General features: G+C 41.8%; 1 protein-coding gene across 2 annotated transcripts in view; it reads left to right on the plus strand.

The window, feature by feature from the left end:
* The window catches only part of SRBD1 (S1 RNA binding domain 1), a 204828-nt gene that overhangs the window by 27873 nt on the left and 158871 nt on the right, over positions 1 to 18084 (plus strand). For both annotated transcript variants that reach the window (XM_044289689.1, XM_044289690.1), the window contains exon 11: positions 11852 to 11955. In XM_044289689.1, coding sequence (XP_044145624.1) covers positions 11852 to 11955 — 104 coding nt within the window. The remainder of the gene's footprint in view (positions 1 to 11851; positions 11956 to 18084) is intronic.

An 18084-nucleotide genomic window follows, 5' to 3' on the forward strand; every position in this document is an offset into this window, starting at 1 on the left:
GAGCCGCCGAAAATAGCCGAGCACTGGCTCGGCTATTTCCGTCGGCCCCATTAAAAAGATTGGGAGCGGTGGCCGCGCATGCGCGGTGCGCTCCCATTCACTTCAATGGGAGAGGCGGGGAGCTGCGCCTAGCGCCAGCCACAACTCTCCCCGGCTCCGTTCTCTTTGTAGGTGCGAGTCCCAGCGGTGGGACCCGCACCTATCAGACAATGGGGGCATATCCTACCTCTGGAATTGAACCTCGATCCGCCTCTTGACACCTCTTCTGCCTGCTCCCTGTACCTTGACTGTACCTCTCGGATTTTGACCCCGGCTTGTTTATGGATTTGTCTTTGCCTCTTCCCTTGTTCTGACGTGACCTCCTGGACTGACCTCGGCTAGTTGACCCGCTTCGCCTTCCGTTTTTGTTCTACCTCTTGTCCTCTTATTGTTACTTCTCAGGGGCTGTCCTCTTCCCTGCTGTCTCTTTCTCTCTGCTTGCACTTAGTAGGTTAGGGACTGTCGCCCAGTTGCGCTCCGTCACCTAGGGCGGGTGGTGCAAGTAGGCAGGGACAGGGGACCGGGTGGCAGCTCAGGGGGTGCACCTCCGCTCTATCCTGATTCCCCTTGACTCTACCCGTGACAGATTCCTGCGTGTGATAGTGATTCCTGCATACGATGTACAGGCCGGGACTGTGTCCCCCATCCCCGAGCCATTCATACGGTACAGGGAATGAGTAGCTACATGCTGTGCTGTAAAGGATCACCGTGATACTTGATATTTCGTTTTTCTTGATCTCCTACTACTCCAGACTATTGCTGATCCAGCCTTGCCCTTTTCCGACCTGTACATGAATCAATATCCTGACCTTTCCAGTGTATTGAAGATACCAGTCTACGAGCACATTTCTGCCCTAGTGCCAGTCCCTGGAGCAATGACTAATAACACAAAAACTTTATTTCTGAAATTCTGGTTGCGATCAAGGCACTTTTATGAAGTCATTGATTTTTTTTAGCTGCATGAAGACCTCTGTATGGGAACACGGAGCCTCTCATTTTTATCTTCATTGCCGTGACATAAAAATAAGTAGCGTTCACTGCGGGGTTTGTCATCTCTATATAAAATGCTCTGTACAAGAAATTTCAGTATGAACAGCAAAAATGAAAACGATTGCAGCTCATAGCGAAAGAGACGTTCTGACTTTGGGTGCCCCCACCTTGGAGGAATGTTGGCTGACTGATATGTCTTGTAAGCTCCCCATACACATGCATGCTCGGCCGACAGCATATAGGAAGAGGGGATTGAGTTGCTGCGAGACTGCAGTGGCAACCTCTCTCCATTGAAGGATTGGACATGTTGAAATCCAGGAGTCCAACCCTACTTTTCCCCCAACATCTGCTTTTAGGAAGAGTAGGGAAATACTTATACACATCAGATGGTTGGCCAGTCTAATATGTATTGCCACCTTAGCTTCTGCATGTGTATTGCCACCTTAAAGGGGTACTCCAGTTAGATTAAGTTATTCCCTATCCACAATATACCTTTGCCATAGATATCAATGGTAAAAAATAAATTCAGCATATGTGCCGGGAACATATCCTAATAAAAAAAATGCCAAATTCAATGCCCTGATACAGGTAAACTAGAGAGAGAGAGACGTGGGAGAAGAGAGAGACCAAAGAGGTGAAGGGCGGAGATGGGAACAGAGAGGAGCAGAGTACAAGGGGGATTAACCCCTTAAGGACCCTGCCATATTTCACCTTAAAGGGGTTGTCTCATCATGGACAATAGGGGCATATCGCTAGGATATTGCCCCCATTGTCTTATAGGTGCAGGTCCCAATGCTAGGACCCGCACCTATATCGAGAACGGAGCCCCGCAAGGTGGTGGCTGGAGGACTCCGGTCCGGCCACCACCAAGCCGGCTTCCCATAGAAGTGAATGGGAGCGTACCGCGCATGCGTGGCCCCCACTCCCATTCATTTCTATGGGGCTGACGGAAATAGCCGAGACAGCGCTTGGCTATTTTCGCCGGCCCGTAGAAAATGAATGGAGGGCGGCTGCGCATGCACAGTGCGCCCTCCTTCACATTCCAAATTTCTATTTCTTTACTTGTATAATAGATAGTAATACCTCCAAAAATAGTTATTACTTTACATTTCCCATATGTCTACTTCATGTTTGGATCATTTTGTGAATGCCATTTTATTTTTTGGGGACGTTAGAAGGCTTTCCAAATTTCCAAAACCCACTTTTTAAGGACCAGTTCAGGTCTAAAGTCACTTTGTGAGGCTTACATAATAGAAACCGCCCCAAAACAACCCCATTTTAGAAACTAAAATTTTCCTCCCTATTTTGGGAGGTATACGCCTTTTTGATCGCTTGGTGTTGCATTTTGAGTGATGTAAGGTGACAAACAAATGGTTTATTTAGCACAGTTTTTATTTTATTTTTTTGACGGTGTTCACCTGAGGGGTTAGGTCATGTGATATTTTTATAGCGTCGGTCGATACTTGAAACTTTAAATTTTTTGGGGGGAAAACTATTTTTTTTTAAACTTTTTTTAACTTTATTTTTTTTGTCCCACTCTGGGACCTCAACTTCTGGGGGTCTGATCCCCTTTACGATGCATGACAATACTTCTGTATTGTGATGCATTGGCTGTAAGTGTATTACTGAATGTAATACACTTACAGCCTGCTTCCTGTGAGATCCAGGGGGCTGGATCTCACAGGCTGTCACGGAAGGCAGCCACAATGCCTAAGGAAGGGATCGTGCTGCCTTCCATGCCATTGGGTCCCCGTCACAGCAGCGTGGGGATCCGATGGCTGTTTTCTTCCTGCACGGACATCACACGTGCCGCAGACAGCGCTGACCGTGGCTGTGCAGGGGTTAATGCGCCGACATCAGTGATTTCACCGATGCTGGCGCATGCAGCAGGGGTCCGGCTATCAGTGACTGCCGGACCCCTGCCGCTGATCGGGCGGCGCAGTTCCTGCTCCCGCCCGATCACCATGACGTACATGTACTTCTCTGGTCCTTAAGTCACGGCCAGAGATGACGTACATGTACGTCATGGGTCCTTAAGGGGTTAAATAAGTTTTGCAGTTTGCATCAACATCCTTTAAAAATTTATAAAGGTCGCTGTAATTTTGTAATGTATTTCTGTTACCTTTATTGCCTCTATCTCCTTTTCTGGGCTGTGGTCACATGACCATGTCCATGCAGCTTTTTCTTATTTCCTGTGATGTCACTTCTAGGGGGCAGTGATAGGGGAGTGTCTATGTAACTGGGTGGGAGAAGCTATAAAGTAGCTGAGGGTTGCTAGGGGAGATGCTGGATCTATGGCAGAGGAAGGAGAAGTGCATCATGGGTTTGGTTGGATATAGCAACAGGAAGTGCTACATACAAGATGGCAACCAACCAGAGGGATTAGGTTACATGGTGGAAATGCACCGATTTCACTGGTCTGTCACATATGTGTTGATGTGCACCTGTTTTTAATAACCTACACGTTAAACGTCACAGTGTGAAGCTTGCAAGGACCCCTGTGATGTACAGTGCCTTGAAAAAGCATTCATACCCCTTGCACTTTTTCACCTTTTTTCACCTTACACCCACAAACTTAAATGTATTTTATTGGGATTTTATGTGTTAGACCAACACAAAGTAGCGAGTATGTGTGAAGTGAAGAAAATGATACATGTTTTTCAAAATTTATAATAAATAAAAAAAGTGTGGCGTGCATTTGTATTCTGCCCCCCATGATTCAGGACTTTGTAGGACCACCTTTCTCTGCAGTTACAGCTGCAAGTCTTTTGGGGTAGGTCTCCACCAGCTTTGCACATCTAGAGGCTAACATTTTTGCCCATTCTTTGCGAAATAGCTCATGGAGAGCGTCTGTGAACAGCAATTTTCAAGTCTTGCCGCAGATTCTCAATGGGATTTAGGTCTCGATTTTGACTGGACCAGTCTAACACATGATTATACCTTGATCTAAACCATTCCATTGTAGCTCTAGCTGTATATTTAAGGTCCTTGTCCTGCTGATAAGTGAACCTCCGCCCCAGACTCAAGTCTTTTGCAGCCTCTACCAGGTTTTCCTCCAGGATGCTCTGAATTTAGCTCCATCCGTCTTTTCCTTCAACTCTGACCAGCTTCCCTGCCCCTGCTGAAGAAAAGCATCCCACAGCATGATGGGGATGGTGTGTTTAGAGTGATGTGCAGTTTTAGTTTTTCATTCAGGCCAAAAAGTTCAACTTTGGTCTCATCTAACCAGAGCACCTTCTTCCACATGTTTGCTGTGTCCCCTGCATGGCTTGTGGAAAACTGCAAACGAGACATCTTATGGCTTACTTTCAAAAATGTCTTTCTTCTTGCCACGCTTCCATAAAGGCCAGATTTGTGGAGTACACGAATATTAGTTGTCCTGTGGACAGATTCTCCCACCTGAGCTGTGGATCTCTACAGCTCCTCCAGGGTGACCATGACCATGGGGCTCTTGGCTGCTTCTCTCATTAGTACTCTCCTTGTTTGGGCTGTCGGTTTAGGTGGACGGCCATGTTTTGGTAGGTTTGCAGTTGTGCCGTACTCCTTCCATTTTCTGATAATGAATTGAACAGTGCTCCATAAGATGTTCAGAGCTTGGCATATTTTTTTTTTTTTTAGAACCTAACCCTGCTTTACTCTTTTCCACATCTTTATCCCTGACCTGTCTGGTGTGTTCCTTGGTTTTCCTGATGCTGTGTGATCACTAATGTTCTCTAATAAATATTACACACAGGTGGACTCTGTTTACTAATTAGGTGACTTCTGAAGGCACTTGGTCACACTAGATTTTATTTAGGGGTATCAGAGTACAGGGGGCTGAGTACAAATACACGCCACACTTTTCAGATTTTTATTTATTAAAAGGTTTAAAAACCATTTATTATTTTCTTTTCTCTTCACACATACTACTTTGGTCTATCACATAAAATCCCAATAAAATATATTTAAGTTTATGGGTGTAACGTGAAAAAAATGTGGAAACGTTCAAAGGGTATGAATACTTTTTCAAGGCACTGACAGACACAAACCCTCATTTATGCCAGGATGTCCAGACATTAAAAGGAAGGGTTAAATTGCAGCCGCCTCTATAGCATTGACAGATGAGACCTTTGGGACATAGTGGCTGTCTCTTCCAGACATTGAAATGGACTCTGAATTCCTTGTGCTTTATATCTGACCCTGTCTTAATACCCGGTCGCCCTCCCTGTCCTCGCTTCTCTCCTCGCTGGCATAGTCAAGTGTTTCTGGTGTCAAGACCCATCATCTTTCAAGTAGGTGCCAAGTTGCTTGGCTTAAAGCATTAGGTTTGGTTGCAGTGGCAAACATTTTAGTCTGAGAGCGGCACAAAAGAGAGCTTTCTAATTACCCTTCAGAACGCATTTTTTCTCTCTCGACCTCGCTATATTACATTTCACCTTTTTTTCTGGGAACGCTGCCAACTGAAATACATTTAATGTGCAGGTGTTAATAGTATTGACTCATTAGTTTGCGGTATTAGCTTATAGTAAGGAGCTGTTTTCCTCAGACTGCTCACCTCAGACATGACCTCAGTATTAGAAATTCTGATTAGATTTAATTTTAAGGAGCAAAGCGGTTCAGATTCTAATGGCGGATCTTTTACATACACTGCAAAAAAATCATTACTGTACAAAAAAAACTAAAAATATTTTAATTGATTTATCTTGAGCTATCTTTTAGTTGTGTAGTAGTTTTTTTCTGTTAGTGCTTTTTCTATGTCCTATTAATGTCAGTTATTTTCACATCAATGTCTGCAGCATGTTTATGCCTTTAATGTTTTTAAATTGTTTAGACAAGAAGAAACCTATTGTATCTGGAATCAAAAAATGTTTTTTATGTAGCAGGAAAATACTCGCTGTAAATTTTTACTGCTGTGGATGTTTTATAGCCTTGTTCTGCTATGTATCCTCAGCACTTGTAGTAGTCTGACCTGAAGTGGTGCGCTGTCTGTCTGTCTATATCTCTCTCTCATATCTATCCATCTGTCTGTCTGTCTATCTATCTATCTATCTATCTATCTCCTATCTATCTATCTATCTATCTATCTATCTATCTATCTGTCTGTCTATCTATCCATCTATCTAATATCTATCTATCTATCTATCTATCTATCTCATATCTATCTATCTATCTATCTATCTATCTATCTATCTAATATCTATCTATCTATCTCCTATCTATCTATCTATCTATCTATCTATCTATCTATCTATCTCATATCTATCTATCTGTCTGTCTATCAATCTCATATCTATCTATCTATTATCTCATATCTATTATCAATCTCATATCTATCTATCTATCTATCTATTATCTATCTATCTATCTATCTATTATCTATCTCATATCTATCTATCTATCTCATCTATCTATCTATCTATCTATCTATCTATCTATCTATCTATCTCTCTCATATCTATTATCTATCTCATATCTATCTATCTATCTATCATCTATCTATCTATCTATCTATCTCATATCTATTATCTATCTCATATCTATCTCATATCTATCTATCTATCTATCTATCTATCTATCTATCTATTATCTATCTCATATCTATGTATCTCATATCTATCTATCTATCAATCTCATATATATCTATTATCTATCTATCTATCTATCTATCTATCTATCTATCTATCTATCTATCTATCTCATATCTATCTATCTATCAATCTAATATCTATCTATCTCATATCTATCTATCTATCTCATATCTATCTATCTATCTATCTATCTATCTATCTATCTATCTATTATCTATCTCATATCTATCTATCTATCTCATATCTATCTATCTATCTCATATCTATCTATCTATCTATCTATCTATCTATCTATCTATCTATCTATTATCTATCTATCTATTATCAATCTCATATCTATCTACCTATCTATCTATTATCTATCTATCTATCTATCTATCTATCTCCTATCTATCTATCTCCTATCTATCTATCTCCTATCTATCTATCTATCTATCTATCTATCTATCTATCTATCTATCTCATATCTATTATCTATCTCATATCTATCTCATATCTATCTATCTATCTATTATCTATCTCATATCTATGTATCTCATATCTATCTATCTATCTATCTATCTATCTATCTATCAATCTCATATCTATCTATCTATCTATCTATCTATCTATCTATATCTATCTATCTATCTATCTATCAATCTCATATCTATCTATCTCATATCTATTATCTATCTCATATCTATCTATCTATCTATTATCTATCTATCTATTATCTATCTCATATCTATCTATCTATCTATCTATCTATCTATCTATCTATCTATCTATCATATATCTTTCTATCTAATTTTGAAAAATTCCTTGGCACTCCCAAAAAAGTAAATTAAAAATAGTGTTCTTGTATGTTTACTGCAATGTGTGATGTTCTTTTATGATTGAAAGAGATAATAATAATAAAATCTTATTGAACCAAAAATAGTGTTCTTTAATCACCAAACGGCTCTTACTGGGACTTTTCTAAAGCAGTGAGTGCCAGTAAGAGGACTGAAACGCCGCTGTTTGGTGATTAAAGAACACTATTTTTAATTTACTTTTTGGGAGTAAAAATTATTTATCTGGATGTTGGATCACCTCCGCAGCCGCTGGCACACCACAACTATTAATCGCTGTGCCGCTCACATTACTTGGCTCTAGCTAGCTATGTCCTGTGATAGGACTGAGATGATGCTGTTTGTTCATGGGTTAATAACCCACCTCTGATTGGATGTTACTGCACCACTGGACCTTGGATACCCTGCCTACCATGCTCTGCCTACCTGTAAAATGAAATAAACGGTATATAAAAAGTATAATAAAAAAAAACCAGAAATAATACAAAGACAGACTATGCAGCCTTTTTTGCATGTAAATAATTTTATTAACCATTTCCATGTATGTAATGTATATGCGCATACCGTATTTATACACACACAGCTATATAGGAATACTCCAGATGTACATATCACATTTCTAGTCTTTCCCTGAAAACGTTGGGCCTGGAAATGCTGGTAGCACGCTCTGAAGAATTTCAGAAGAGATTTTTCTTACTAACTTTCTTGTTTAGTGATATGTCAGACTTAGTCTGTCACTCGCACTGTAAAGTTGAGGAATATAAATTGTTACTATGTCCCGAGGAGGTTTAAAATGTTGCATTTAACATATGTGACATGTCTGAGTTCGCCAGTGATTGAATTAAACATCTTGATTGACAGAGCATGGTGGAGCGTGACAGTGCTCTGGGCCTATGTGTACCGCCGCAGCGTCACCAGCAGGGCCCGCCAGAGAGCTCGAGCTGGGGCTGTAATCGCCTCCACAGCTCTGTTCTCAATCATTAACGTGTTTTTTAAAGGAAGTGAGAATTTAGGGAAAGTTAATGGAGCCTTTTTTTATTTAGATAGATAAGTAGGTGGATAGATAGATATGAGATAGATAGACATGAGATAGGTAGATGGATAGGTAGATAGATGGATGGATTGGAGGGTAGGTAGATAGATGGATAGAAGATAGACAGACAGGTAGGTGAGTAGATGATAGATGGATAGATATGAGATAGATAGATAAATAGATAAAGGATAGGAAGGTAAATGGGTGGATAGAGCAATGGATCGGTGGATAGATAGTTAAATGGGTTATATGACCACTATTATGACCCCCCCATGCCCAGGCACCTCATATAGATTATCTTTACCCCGCTCCCCAACACCCGCGTGGCTTCTGATGCCATGCAGCCGCTGCATCTCCCTGTCGCTTAGATCAACAATAGCCAATAGCAGACCGCGATGGGCCTCCTTAGCGTCACGCATGATGCTAGGGAGGCTCGTTCTCGTCGCGGTCTGCTATTGGCTGGTCACCCTCCTCCCCCATTGCTGGATGTTTTGATCCAAGTGACAGGGAGATGCAGCAGGAGTGACGCGGGCATTGGGGTGTCATTATAGGTGTTGGTTAACCCCTTTAAATGGATGGATGTATAAGATAGACAGAGAGGTAGGTGAGTAGATGATTGATGGATAGGAGATAGATGGATAAGTAGGTAGGTAGGATTGGTGGATAGGTAGATGCATAACTAGATGGATCAGTAGATGATTGATTATTACACACATTAGACACATAGATGTGGTTCACCTGATTAAACGCTTTTATTTTTTTGCCCTTGGTGCAATGCGGGGGTCACCATTGCTCTCGTTGCACCTAAGCTCCACTCCTTTCTGTGGCCAGTCCCACCCTGGCTTCTTTTCCACTGCTTGGCCCTGTCAATCAAAGCAGCAAGGGAGGGGTGGGTCAGAGAAAGGAGTTGAGGTTGGGTGCAACAAGAGCAATGGTGACGCCCCCATTGCACCAAGGCCAAATTTGCATACATAGAAAATGTATCATAACTCGGGAACGGAGCCTTATATTCAGAAAAGAAAATCAGTCTTGTAGTCAGGTAAACCACAGCTATGTGTCTATGCAGACAGATAGGGAGGTCACTGGTGACAGATTCCCTTTTTTAATCTGAAATGTATTTTTTTTAAATCAGATTTTTTAATAAACAATATGTTCATAATAAGTGATAACACATAATTATGCATCTGTCCATCCACCGGCAGGTAGTGTTGGTTCTTCATGTGTTACATTTCCCTCCCCGTGAACGTGTCCCTTTTCTCTTCTCCGTGTGGACACAGAACATTTCTAAATGAAGGAGCTCTTGGAGATTATTTACCTCTTAAACCCGATTATAAATGTTCCGTGTTCTCCCGGCCGCAGCGTTAAGCCTCGGTAAGGGCCTTCCTTCAGCCAGGGGTTTTCTTCTCCCATATTTCACGCGCGCCGCGTACAAGAACCTTTTCACTTCAGGCCGTTTATAGATGTTATCCCTAATTGGTCAGAAATCTCACTGATGGGAACGTGCGAGAGCCCTGATTACCTCACATTTAGTTGTTAATATTTTCATTTATGATGGCGGCCAAAACCACTCCGCTCCTCATTTATAGAAATCTGTTTTCGTAAGTAAGTGTCACCACCAATATTCTCTCTTCAGTAAAGTGTGTGTTTTCCTTACAGAGGCTTCTTTGTATAAGACCATAAGCAAATAGAGAGGAAAACGCAAAGAAATTAGCTAAAAAAATAGGACAAATCCAGAAGTTACCGTACATTACGTCCATCATTTAAAGGGGTCGTCCAGGGTTTGTATACTGATGGCCTATCAGATCATAGGGGGTCTGACACCTTGCACCCCCGCCGATCAATTCCAAAGTAGCTCCGTCGGCAGAAGTGCACAGCTCCGGTGGATGGTGCTGGTTACCGCAGCGCTGCTCTCCATCACTTTAGGTGCAGTGACCAGCCCTGTCCACTGCGCAATGGAGGGAGCTGTGGAGTTCTGGTGTCCTGGAGCCACTTTGGAAGAACTACGGTAATCATTGGCGGTGCGAGGTGTCAGACCCCCTCCGATCTGATATCAATGGCCTCTCCCTGTTACCCCCGGACTGTGTAAGACTGACACGGATCCCTTCAATGCCATTTGGCCTTTGTTCATTTGGGTAGATCCTAAACAATACCATCCCGGGCCCAGAAGTTTCTTCATAAGATCTCCCTGGCAGCACGCAATGCCGTTGTGCAGAAATAGATAGATCCACAAGGACTTTTTTTTAAAAAAAATCAAATTTTCTATTCCATTTAAAAAAAAATATTGTTTAAAAAAATATTATTATTTTTTTCAAAATGAGCGCGCTTTATAGGCATTGTGCCTGACCATATTAAGACTAAAGTGAAAAACCTCTTCAGGTACAGCACATGGTATCTGGAGCGTGAGCTACAGGGTGACCGCCCCAGTCTTGTTCATTCGATAACCCATAAGGCGCCAGTTCTCTAGAGCAACCTTGGACTCGCAGGCTTTCCCCACGCCTTACCGCCCTTAGTTTGATGTCTTACTGTATCTCTAGTCAGATGTGTCGGACCATTGTTTCTTTGTGCCCTCAGGGTCTCCGGTTACTCTGGCCACCATCTTTCTATTCCATGGCTTTTTCGTAGAGCGTTTTCATTCCGCCCTTAATTTAGCCTGTTTGGTTGTCAATCTCTACAATCAACTTTTTGTGCCGCAACTCCAAGAGGAGTGGAGGATTTGAGTGGTAGTTGCTCTGGCTGCATCAGTCATTCACATAAATTACAATGGCAGTCCTCACACCGATGATCTCCAGGGGGCAAGGCAGTGATGCACCCTATCTTCCCTCTGGGCACACCCTGATGTTTGCGCAGAATGGGGGTTGTAGTACATCTAACGGGATCTAACACAGTTCCAAACAATTCACAGTGTAAATCTTCCCAGATAGCGATGTATGGATGTCAGCAAGTATGGGGGTTGTAGTACTCCTTTCCCCTATCTCTCCAAAGTCTCTCTCTCTGCGGAATCTAAGGCTGGAAATAAGGATCTTGCAAACTTGCCCGTAATTCCCAGCTGAGGGGTACAGGGTTACGATGTGGCCGGCAAAAACATGTCAGAGAGTGGACGGGTGTGTTAGCAATGTCCCTGTTATCATACTAATTACTGCTAATACTTTTATAGAAAATACATATTTCATTCAATGTTTTTTTATACTGGTTATTACAGTTATTGTAATATTGTATTTTGCTCTTTAATAAGATTATTATAATGTTGTCTTCTCCGTATGTTGATATCATTCTTATCAATATGACTGTGACCCAGGAGAGCTCCCGGAGAATGTCACAGACTGACTTGATAGGTTTATCTTTTGGGTATTTGTGTGTCATCTGTCTTTGCCATTTATGTTTGTGCTCAGATTCTGGCCATTAACCGTGGGGAAAATCTGAAAGTCCTGACAGCAAAGGTCACCGTTCCTGACAGGGTGAAGGATGCTTTCTGTAGGTGGTGTGTGAATGAAAGGTCTGTATACATTCTCCCAGAATTACTTTTCTTCAGCTCCTGCTGCTTCTTCACTGTCCAAGCCGATTACTCCCGGGTTACGTTAATATTATCTGCTGGAATCGCCAGGGTTTTAGGAGATTGACTGATTTTGCTGCATGTGTTTTGTGGCAATGTCATATGTGTTGGGGTCTGAGGGAAGAAAATTCTCCGCAGATGTCTGAATTCTGAATTATTTTTGTGTAGAGAAAATCTATCTCATATCTATCTATCTATCTATCTATCTATCTATCTATCTATCTATCTATCATCTACAGTATCTGCCTATGTATCTATCATCTACAGTATCTGCCTATGTATCTATCATCTACAGTATCTGCCTATGTATCTATCATCTACAGTATCTATCTCATATCTATCTATCTATCTATCTATCTATCTATCTTCTACAGTATCTGCCTATGTATGTATCTATCATCTACAGTATCTATCTCATATCTATCTATCTATCTATCTATCTATCTATCTATCTATGTATCTATCTTCTACAGTATCTGCCTATGTATCTATTTATCATCTACAGTATATATCTCATATCTATCTATGTATCTATCATCTACAGCATCTATCTTTATATCCATCTTCTACAGTATCTGTCTATCTATCTACAGTGCTGCCCAAAATTATTCATACCCTTAGCAAACTGTCACAGTCTGTGGGAAAATCAAAAGTTCTATACCATTCCAAATAGTCCAAGCTGTTCTAAAGCATCCTAATTACCCTGATTAATTGGGAACAGCTGTTTTAATCAACTCAACAGGGTGAAAAACAGCAGCTCTCTGCAGTTGGTTTGTGGACAGTCATGGCTAAGACAAAGGAGCTCAGTGAGGACCTGCGGCTGCGCATTGTGGCTGCTCACAAGTCAGGAAAGGGCTACAAGGCCATTTCTAAATGTTTTCAAGTTCCAGTGGCTACAGTGCAAAGTATTATTAAAAAATACAAGATGTTCCCCACTGTGGAAAATCTCAGAGGACGTGGTCGGAAGCCAAAAGTGACACCTGTGCTGGCCAGGAGGATAGTTAGAGAGGTGAAAAAGAGTCCAAGGATCACCACCAAGGCCATCCTGGTGAATCTGGGCTCTGCTGGTGGCAATGTCTCAAGGCAGACAATCCAACGGACACTGCACAATGCAGACCAAGGAGGGCGCCACTTCTCCAGATAAGGCACACAAAAGCTCGCTTGGCCTTTGCAAAAGCTCATCTGGACAAAGAAGAAGACTTCTGGTATTCTGTGTTATGTCACAATGATGTTTCCTTCATTTGGCGTAAAAAAGGAGAAGCCTTCAACCCAGAGAACACCATCCCCACTGTCAAACATGGTGGTGGGAACCTAATGCTTTGGGGGGGGGGGGGTTTTCAGCCAATGGACCAGGGAACCTAATCACAGTAAACGACACCATGAAAAAAGAGCAATACATGAGGATTCTCACCGACAACATCAGGCCGTCTGCAGAGAAACTTGGCCTTGGGCACCAGTGGACATTTCAGCATGACAATGACCCAAAACACACAGCAAAAGTGGTGAAGAAATGGTTAGCAGACAACAACATTAACGTTTTGGAGTGGCCCAGCCAGAGTCCAGACTTGAATCCAATTGAGAATCTGTGGAGGGAGCTAAAGATCAGGGTGATGGCAAGAAGACCCTCCAACTTGAAAGATTTGGAGCTCATTGCTAAAGATGAATGGGCAAAAATACCTGTGGAGACATGCAAAAAGCTGGTCTGCAATTATAGGAAGCGTTTGATTGCTGTAATAGCCAATAAAGGCTTTTCTATTGATTATTGAGACGGGTACGAATAATTTTGGACTGGACACTTTTCGCTCAAATGTAAATAAAAGCTGAGAATTTTTTTTTTTTCCACAATAATGCCTCTTGTACATCGTCTTATTATCTTTTGGGAGAGACCTATGTCATTTCCCGTCAAAAAATTACTTGCTGGTTGAATAAAAGTAACTTTAAAGGGAACCTGTCACCAGTTTTATGGTGTCCTAACTAGGGGCAACATAAATAAGTGACTGATTCTCTTAGCAAAATGCTGGCTCACTTTCTTTAATTGACCCAGTCAATCTGCCAACATCTTGTATTGAAAAGCTCCAGCTGATAATGATGAGTCATGAATATTCATGAGCTCCTGACTCTCCCCGCCCACCTGCTGCTGAATGACAGTTTTTTTCCCATATGAACCAGCAGCAGGTAGGAAGGGGAGTGGCTATAGCTCTGAATTAAAAATACACTGGACTCAATGACATCACGCTGGACTCAAATCAGCTCATTTGCATGCAGCATCTTTGTGTGTATATTATGAGGTACCCATCTGTCACACCAGTAAGTGAATACATCTAAGGCACTTTTTAGTAGTTAATGATTGTATATAATTAGTTAGATTATAATCAAATATCCACATGACAAGTTCCCTTTAAGTCAAAATTTGCCAGTGGTATGAATAATTATGGGCAGCACTGTATGTATCTATCTTCTACAGTATGAAGAAAGTGAGGAAGCAGCACACTGTATAAGCAGGGGGTGCACGTCCGGCCAGTGTGGACCAGCACCTTGGTCCAATGTACTAGAAGTGAAAAATAGCCAGCAGCACTCCAAATCAATTCAAAAGTTGATGATTTATTGGACCCAAAATCAGGCGACGTTTCAACAGCTTGTTGCTGTCTTTATCAAGCACAGTGCACATGTGTTACAGACACACTTTAAATAAGGGCATCAATCAAAAATAGATTATCAATTGAACATAATACAGTGAATGTACAGTGAACGAACAATACATGTGATCATAGAAAATACATATAACAAATTGGCCTCATTTGGCAAAAATAATACATCAGACTAAAACAACATTAATTCCACATATCGTGATTTATATGGAATATAACATAATAAGTGTCAGTGATTACCCGAATAAGGTGAATTAAAAAACTCACTGTCAGGTGGGCAGCTGCATGGTTGGCGTTGAACATGCTCCTTGGCGTCCCCATACACGATTTGCGCATGCGCGAAAATACTATACGTAATTAGCGCATGCGCGAAAATCTCGTGATTAGCGCATGCGCGAAAATACACGTAATTAGCGCATGCGCGAAAATATCAAATCTCGCGATTCCACCGTTTTCGAGCGGCTGGCTAACACCCACAACTAAGATGGGCGAAACTGGATCAAATGCATTGTGCGCATGTCAGAGCAGTAATGGGTGCCACCCAACACATATCACATGATCAAAGTGATCTCAATAGAGCTGCTAGTCCATGGAACCCGATACTATAAATGAATTGGGTCCTAGGGCAATGCCGCACGGCCACCCACATGTCAAAGCACGTATGGTAGTCGGGCACAGTGCCTCAAAGATCCAAAATCTAAACTATAAAAAATGTTTTACTTGATTTGTATATGAATGTCACATATTGATTGACAATTCATAATAATGAGATATCGGCGTAAAAAATGGGAAAACAAACCTACATCGCAGGGGGATCCCCACGGAACGCCACTATTCTCTCAAAAAGTAGCAACATTGATACCCATAAATGAATATAAGCATTCAATTCAAGGAAAAAAAGGGAAGAACAACCATAATAATGCAGGTACCATGGTCAAACGGATCAAATTTTTCTATATGAATGGTATACGGGGGCATCCAGAACAATGTACAACAAATTCCGCACAAATAGTAAAGCACTGAACCAGGCATATATTGGTTGAATAGAATAAATAGATATTGGGGAGCCAACTGGAACCAGGATGAACGTCACATCATGCAGTGCCTCCGCCAAGGCAGTGAGGTCAAAATGAATCTAAAAACAAAGAGAGAAAATTTTAGCGATTCTCATAAAAAAATATACTTGATTCAGGATAATGATTCAAATGCAGAAACACACGTGCATTTGACCTACAGAAAGGGATACGGATCCTGCAGAGTAGAGAAGGTGGGTGTTAGCCAGCCGCTCGAAAACGGTGGAATCGCGAGATTTGATATTTTCGCGCATGCGCTAATTACGTATAGTATTTTCGCGCATGCGCTAATCACGAGATTTTCGCGCATGCGCTAATTACGTATAGTATTTTCGCGCATGCGCAAATCGTGTATGGGGACGCCAAGGAGCATGTTCAACGCCAACCATGCAGCTGCCCACCTGACAGTGAGTTTTTTAATTCACCTTATTAGGGTAATCACTGACACTTATTATGTTATATTCCATATAAATCACGATATGTGGAATTAATGTTGTTTTAGTCTGATGTATTATTTTTGCCAAATGAGGCCAATTTGTTATATGTATTTTCTATGATCACATGTATTGTTCGTTCACTGTACATTCACTGTATTATGTTCAATTGATAATCTATTTTTGATTGATGCCCTTATTTAAAGTGTGTCTGTAACACATGTGCACTGTGCTTGATAAAGACAGCAACAAGCTGTTGAAACGTCGCCTGATTTTGGGTCCAATAAATCATCAACTTTTGAATTGATTTGGAGTGCTGCTGGCTATTTTTCACTTCTATCTTCTACAGTATCTATCTATGTATCTGTCATCTACAGTATCTATTTCATATCTATCATATACAGTATCTATGTATCTATCTATCATCTACAGTATATATCTACTTATCTATTTATTTATCTAATAGCTATCTGTCTATTTGTCTATTTACATATCTATCTAACATTTTAACTGGGTTAGATTATTGGTAGACGGTGCCTATAATGTCATAAAATCTGTCCAGTTCATGTTATGGACACTCAAGTGACAAATTCAAGATTTTAAAGGGTTAATCCAACTCAAAACAGTGTAATATAATAAAATGTTATAATCTGTTTACAAACCCTGCTGCTCCTCCTACAAAGTTTCCCGTTCCACTGCTGATCTCTACTTTCTAGTCCTTTTTGACACACAGGAAATTGGAGGCTCAGCTGATCACTGGCTGCGGTGGGTGACCACTGAGATCAGTCACTGGCTGCGGTGGGTGACCACTGAGATCAGTCACTGGCTGCGGTGGGTGACCACTGAGATCAGTCACTGGCTGCGGTGGGTGACCACTGAGATCAGTCACTGGCTGCGGTGGGTGACCACTGAGATCAGTCACTGGCTGCGGTGGGTGACCACTGAGATCAGTCACTGGCTGCGGTGGGTGACCACTGAGATCAGTCACTGGCTGCGGTGGGTGACCACTGAGATCAGTCACTGGCTGCGGTGGTTGACCACTGAGATCAGTCACTGGCTGCGGTGGGTGACCACTGAGATCAGTCACTGGCTGCGGTGGGTGACCACTGAGATCAGTCACTGGCTGCGGTGGGTGACCACTGAGATCAGTCACTGGCTGCTGTGGGTGACCACTGAGATCAGTCACTGGCTGCGGTGGGTGACCACTGAGATCAGTCACTGGCTGCGGTGGGTGACCACTGAGATCAGTCACTGGCTGCGGTGGGTGACCACTGAGATCAGTCACTGGCTGCTGTGGGTGACCACTGAGATCAGTCACTGGCTGCGGTGGGTAACCAGTAAGTAGAGACTGGTAGGGGGTCAAGAGGCATTGGAAATGGGGCAGCAGGGGATCTGTAAAGTGATTACATTTTTATAAAAGCCCACAATGGTATAATGTCATAATCACTTTACTGATGCCACACTGCTCCCATTCCGATTTTTCCCACTTGATCCCTACCTCCTGCTTTTACTTGACACACAGCAAATGACTGCCCAGCCAATCACTGGCTGAGACAGGACACCGCCGAGCAGTCATTTTGTGTGTGTAGAGACTGGTGGAGGACTGGGAGCACTGGAAAGGGATCGTTAAGGTGAGTATGACTTGTTTATAATATTGCTATCTATTACCCATGGTGCTTCGGGAGGCTGCTTATGGGTTAATATCTCTGGATGTCTGTAGGTTTAACAGTTAACATTTAATATTATTTAATAATATAATGAATGGGTCTAGGTAAGGAAAGCATATGTATCTATAACATTATTTAAAGGAATTTTTTCACAAAACAGTATGCATTTACATGTTAGAGCATAAGTGTCTGATTAGTGGGGATCCGAACAGTGTCACCCCGGCCGATCACGAAAATGGGGGGTCCTTTG

This window comes from Bufo gargarizans, chromosome 4 (assembly GCF_014858855.1).
Source record: "Bufo gargarizans isolate SCDJY-AF-19 chromosome 4, ASM1485885v1, whole genome shotgun sequence".
Taxonomy (NCBI): Eukaryota; Metazoa; Chordata; class Amphibia; order Anura; family Bufonidae; genus Bufo; species Bufo gargarizans.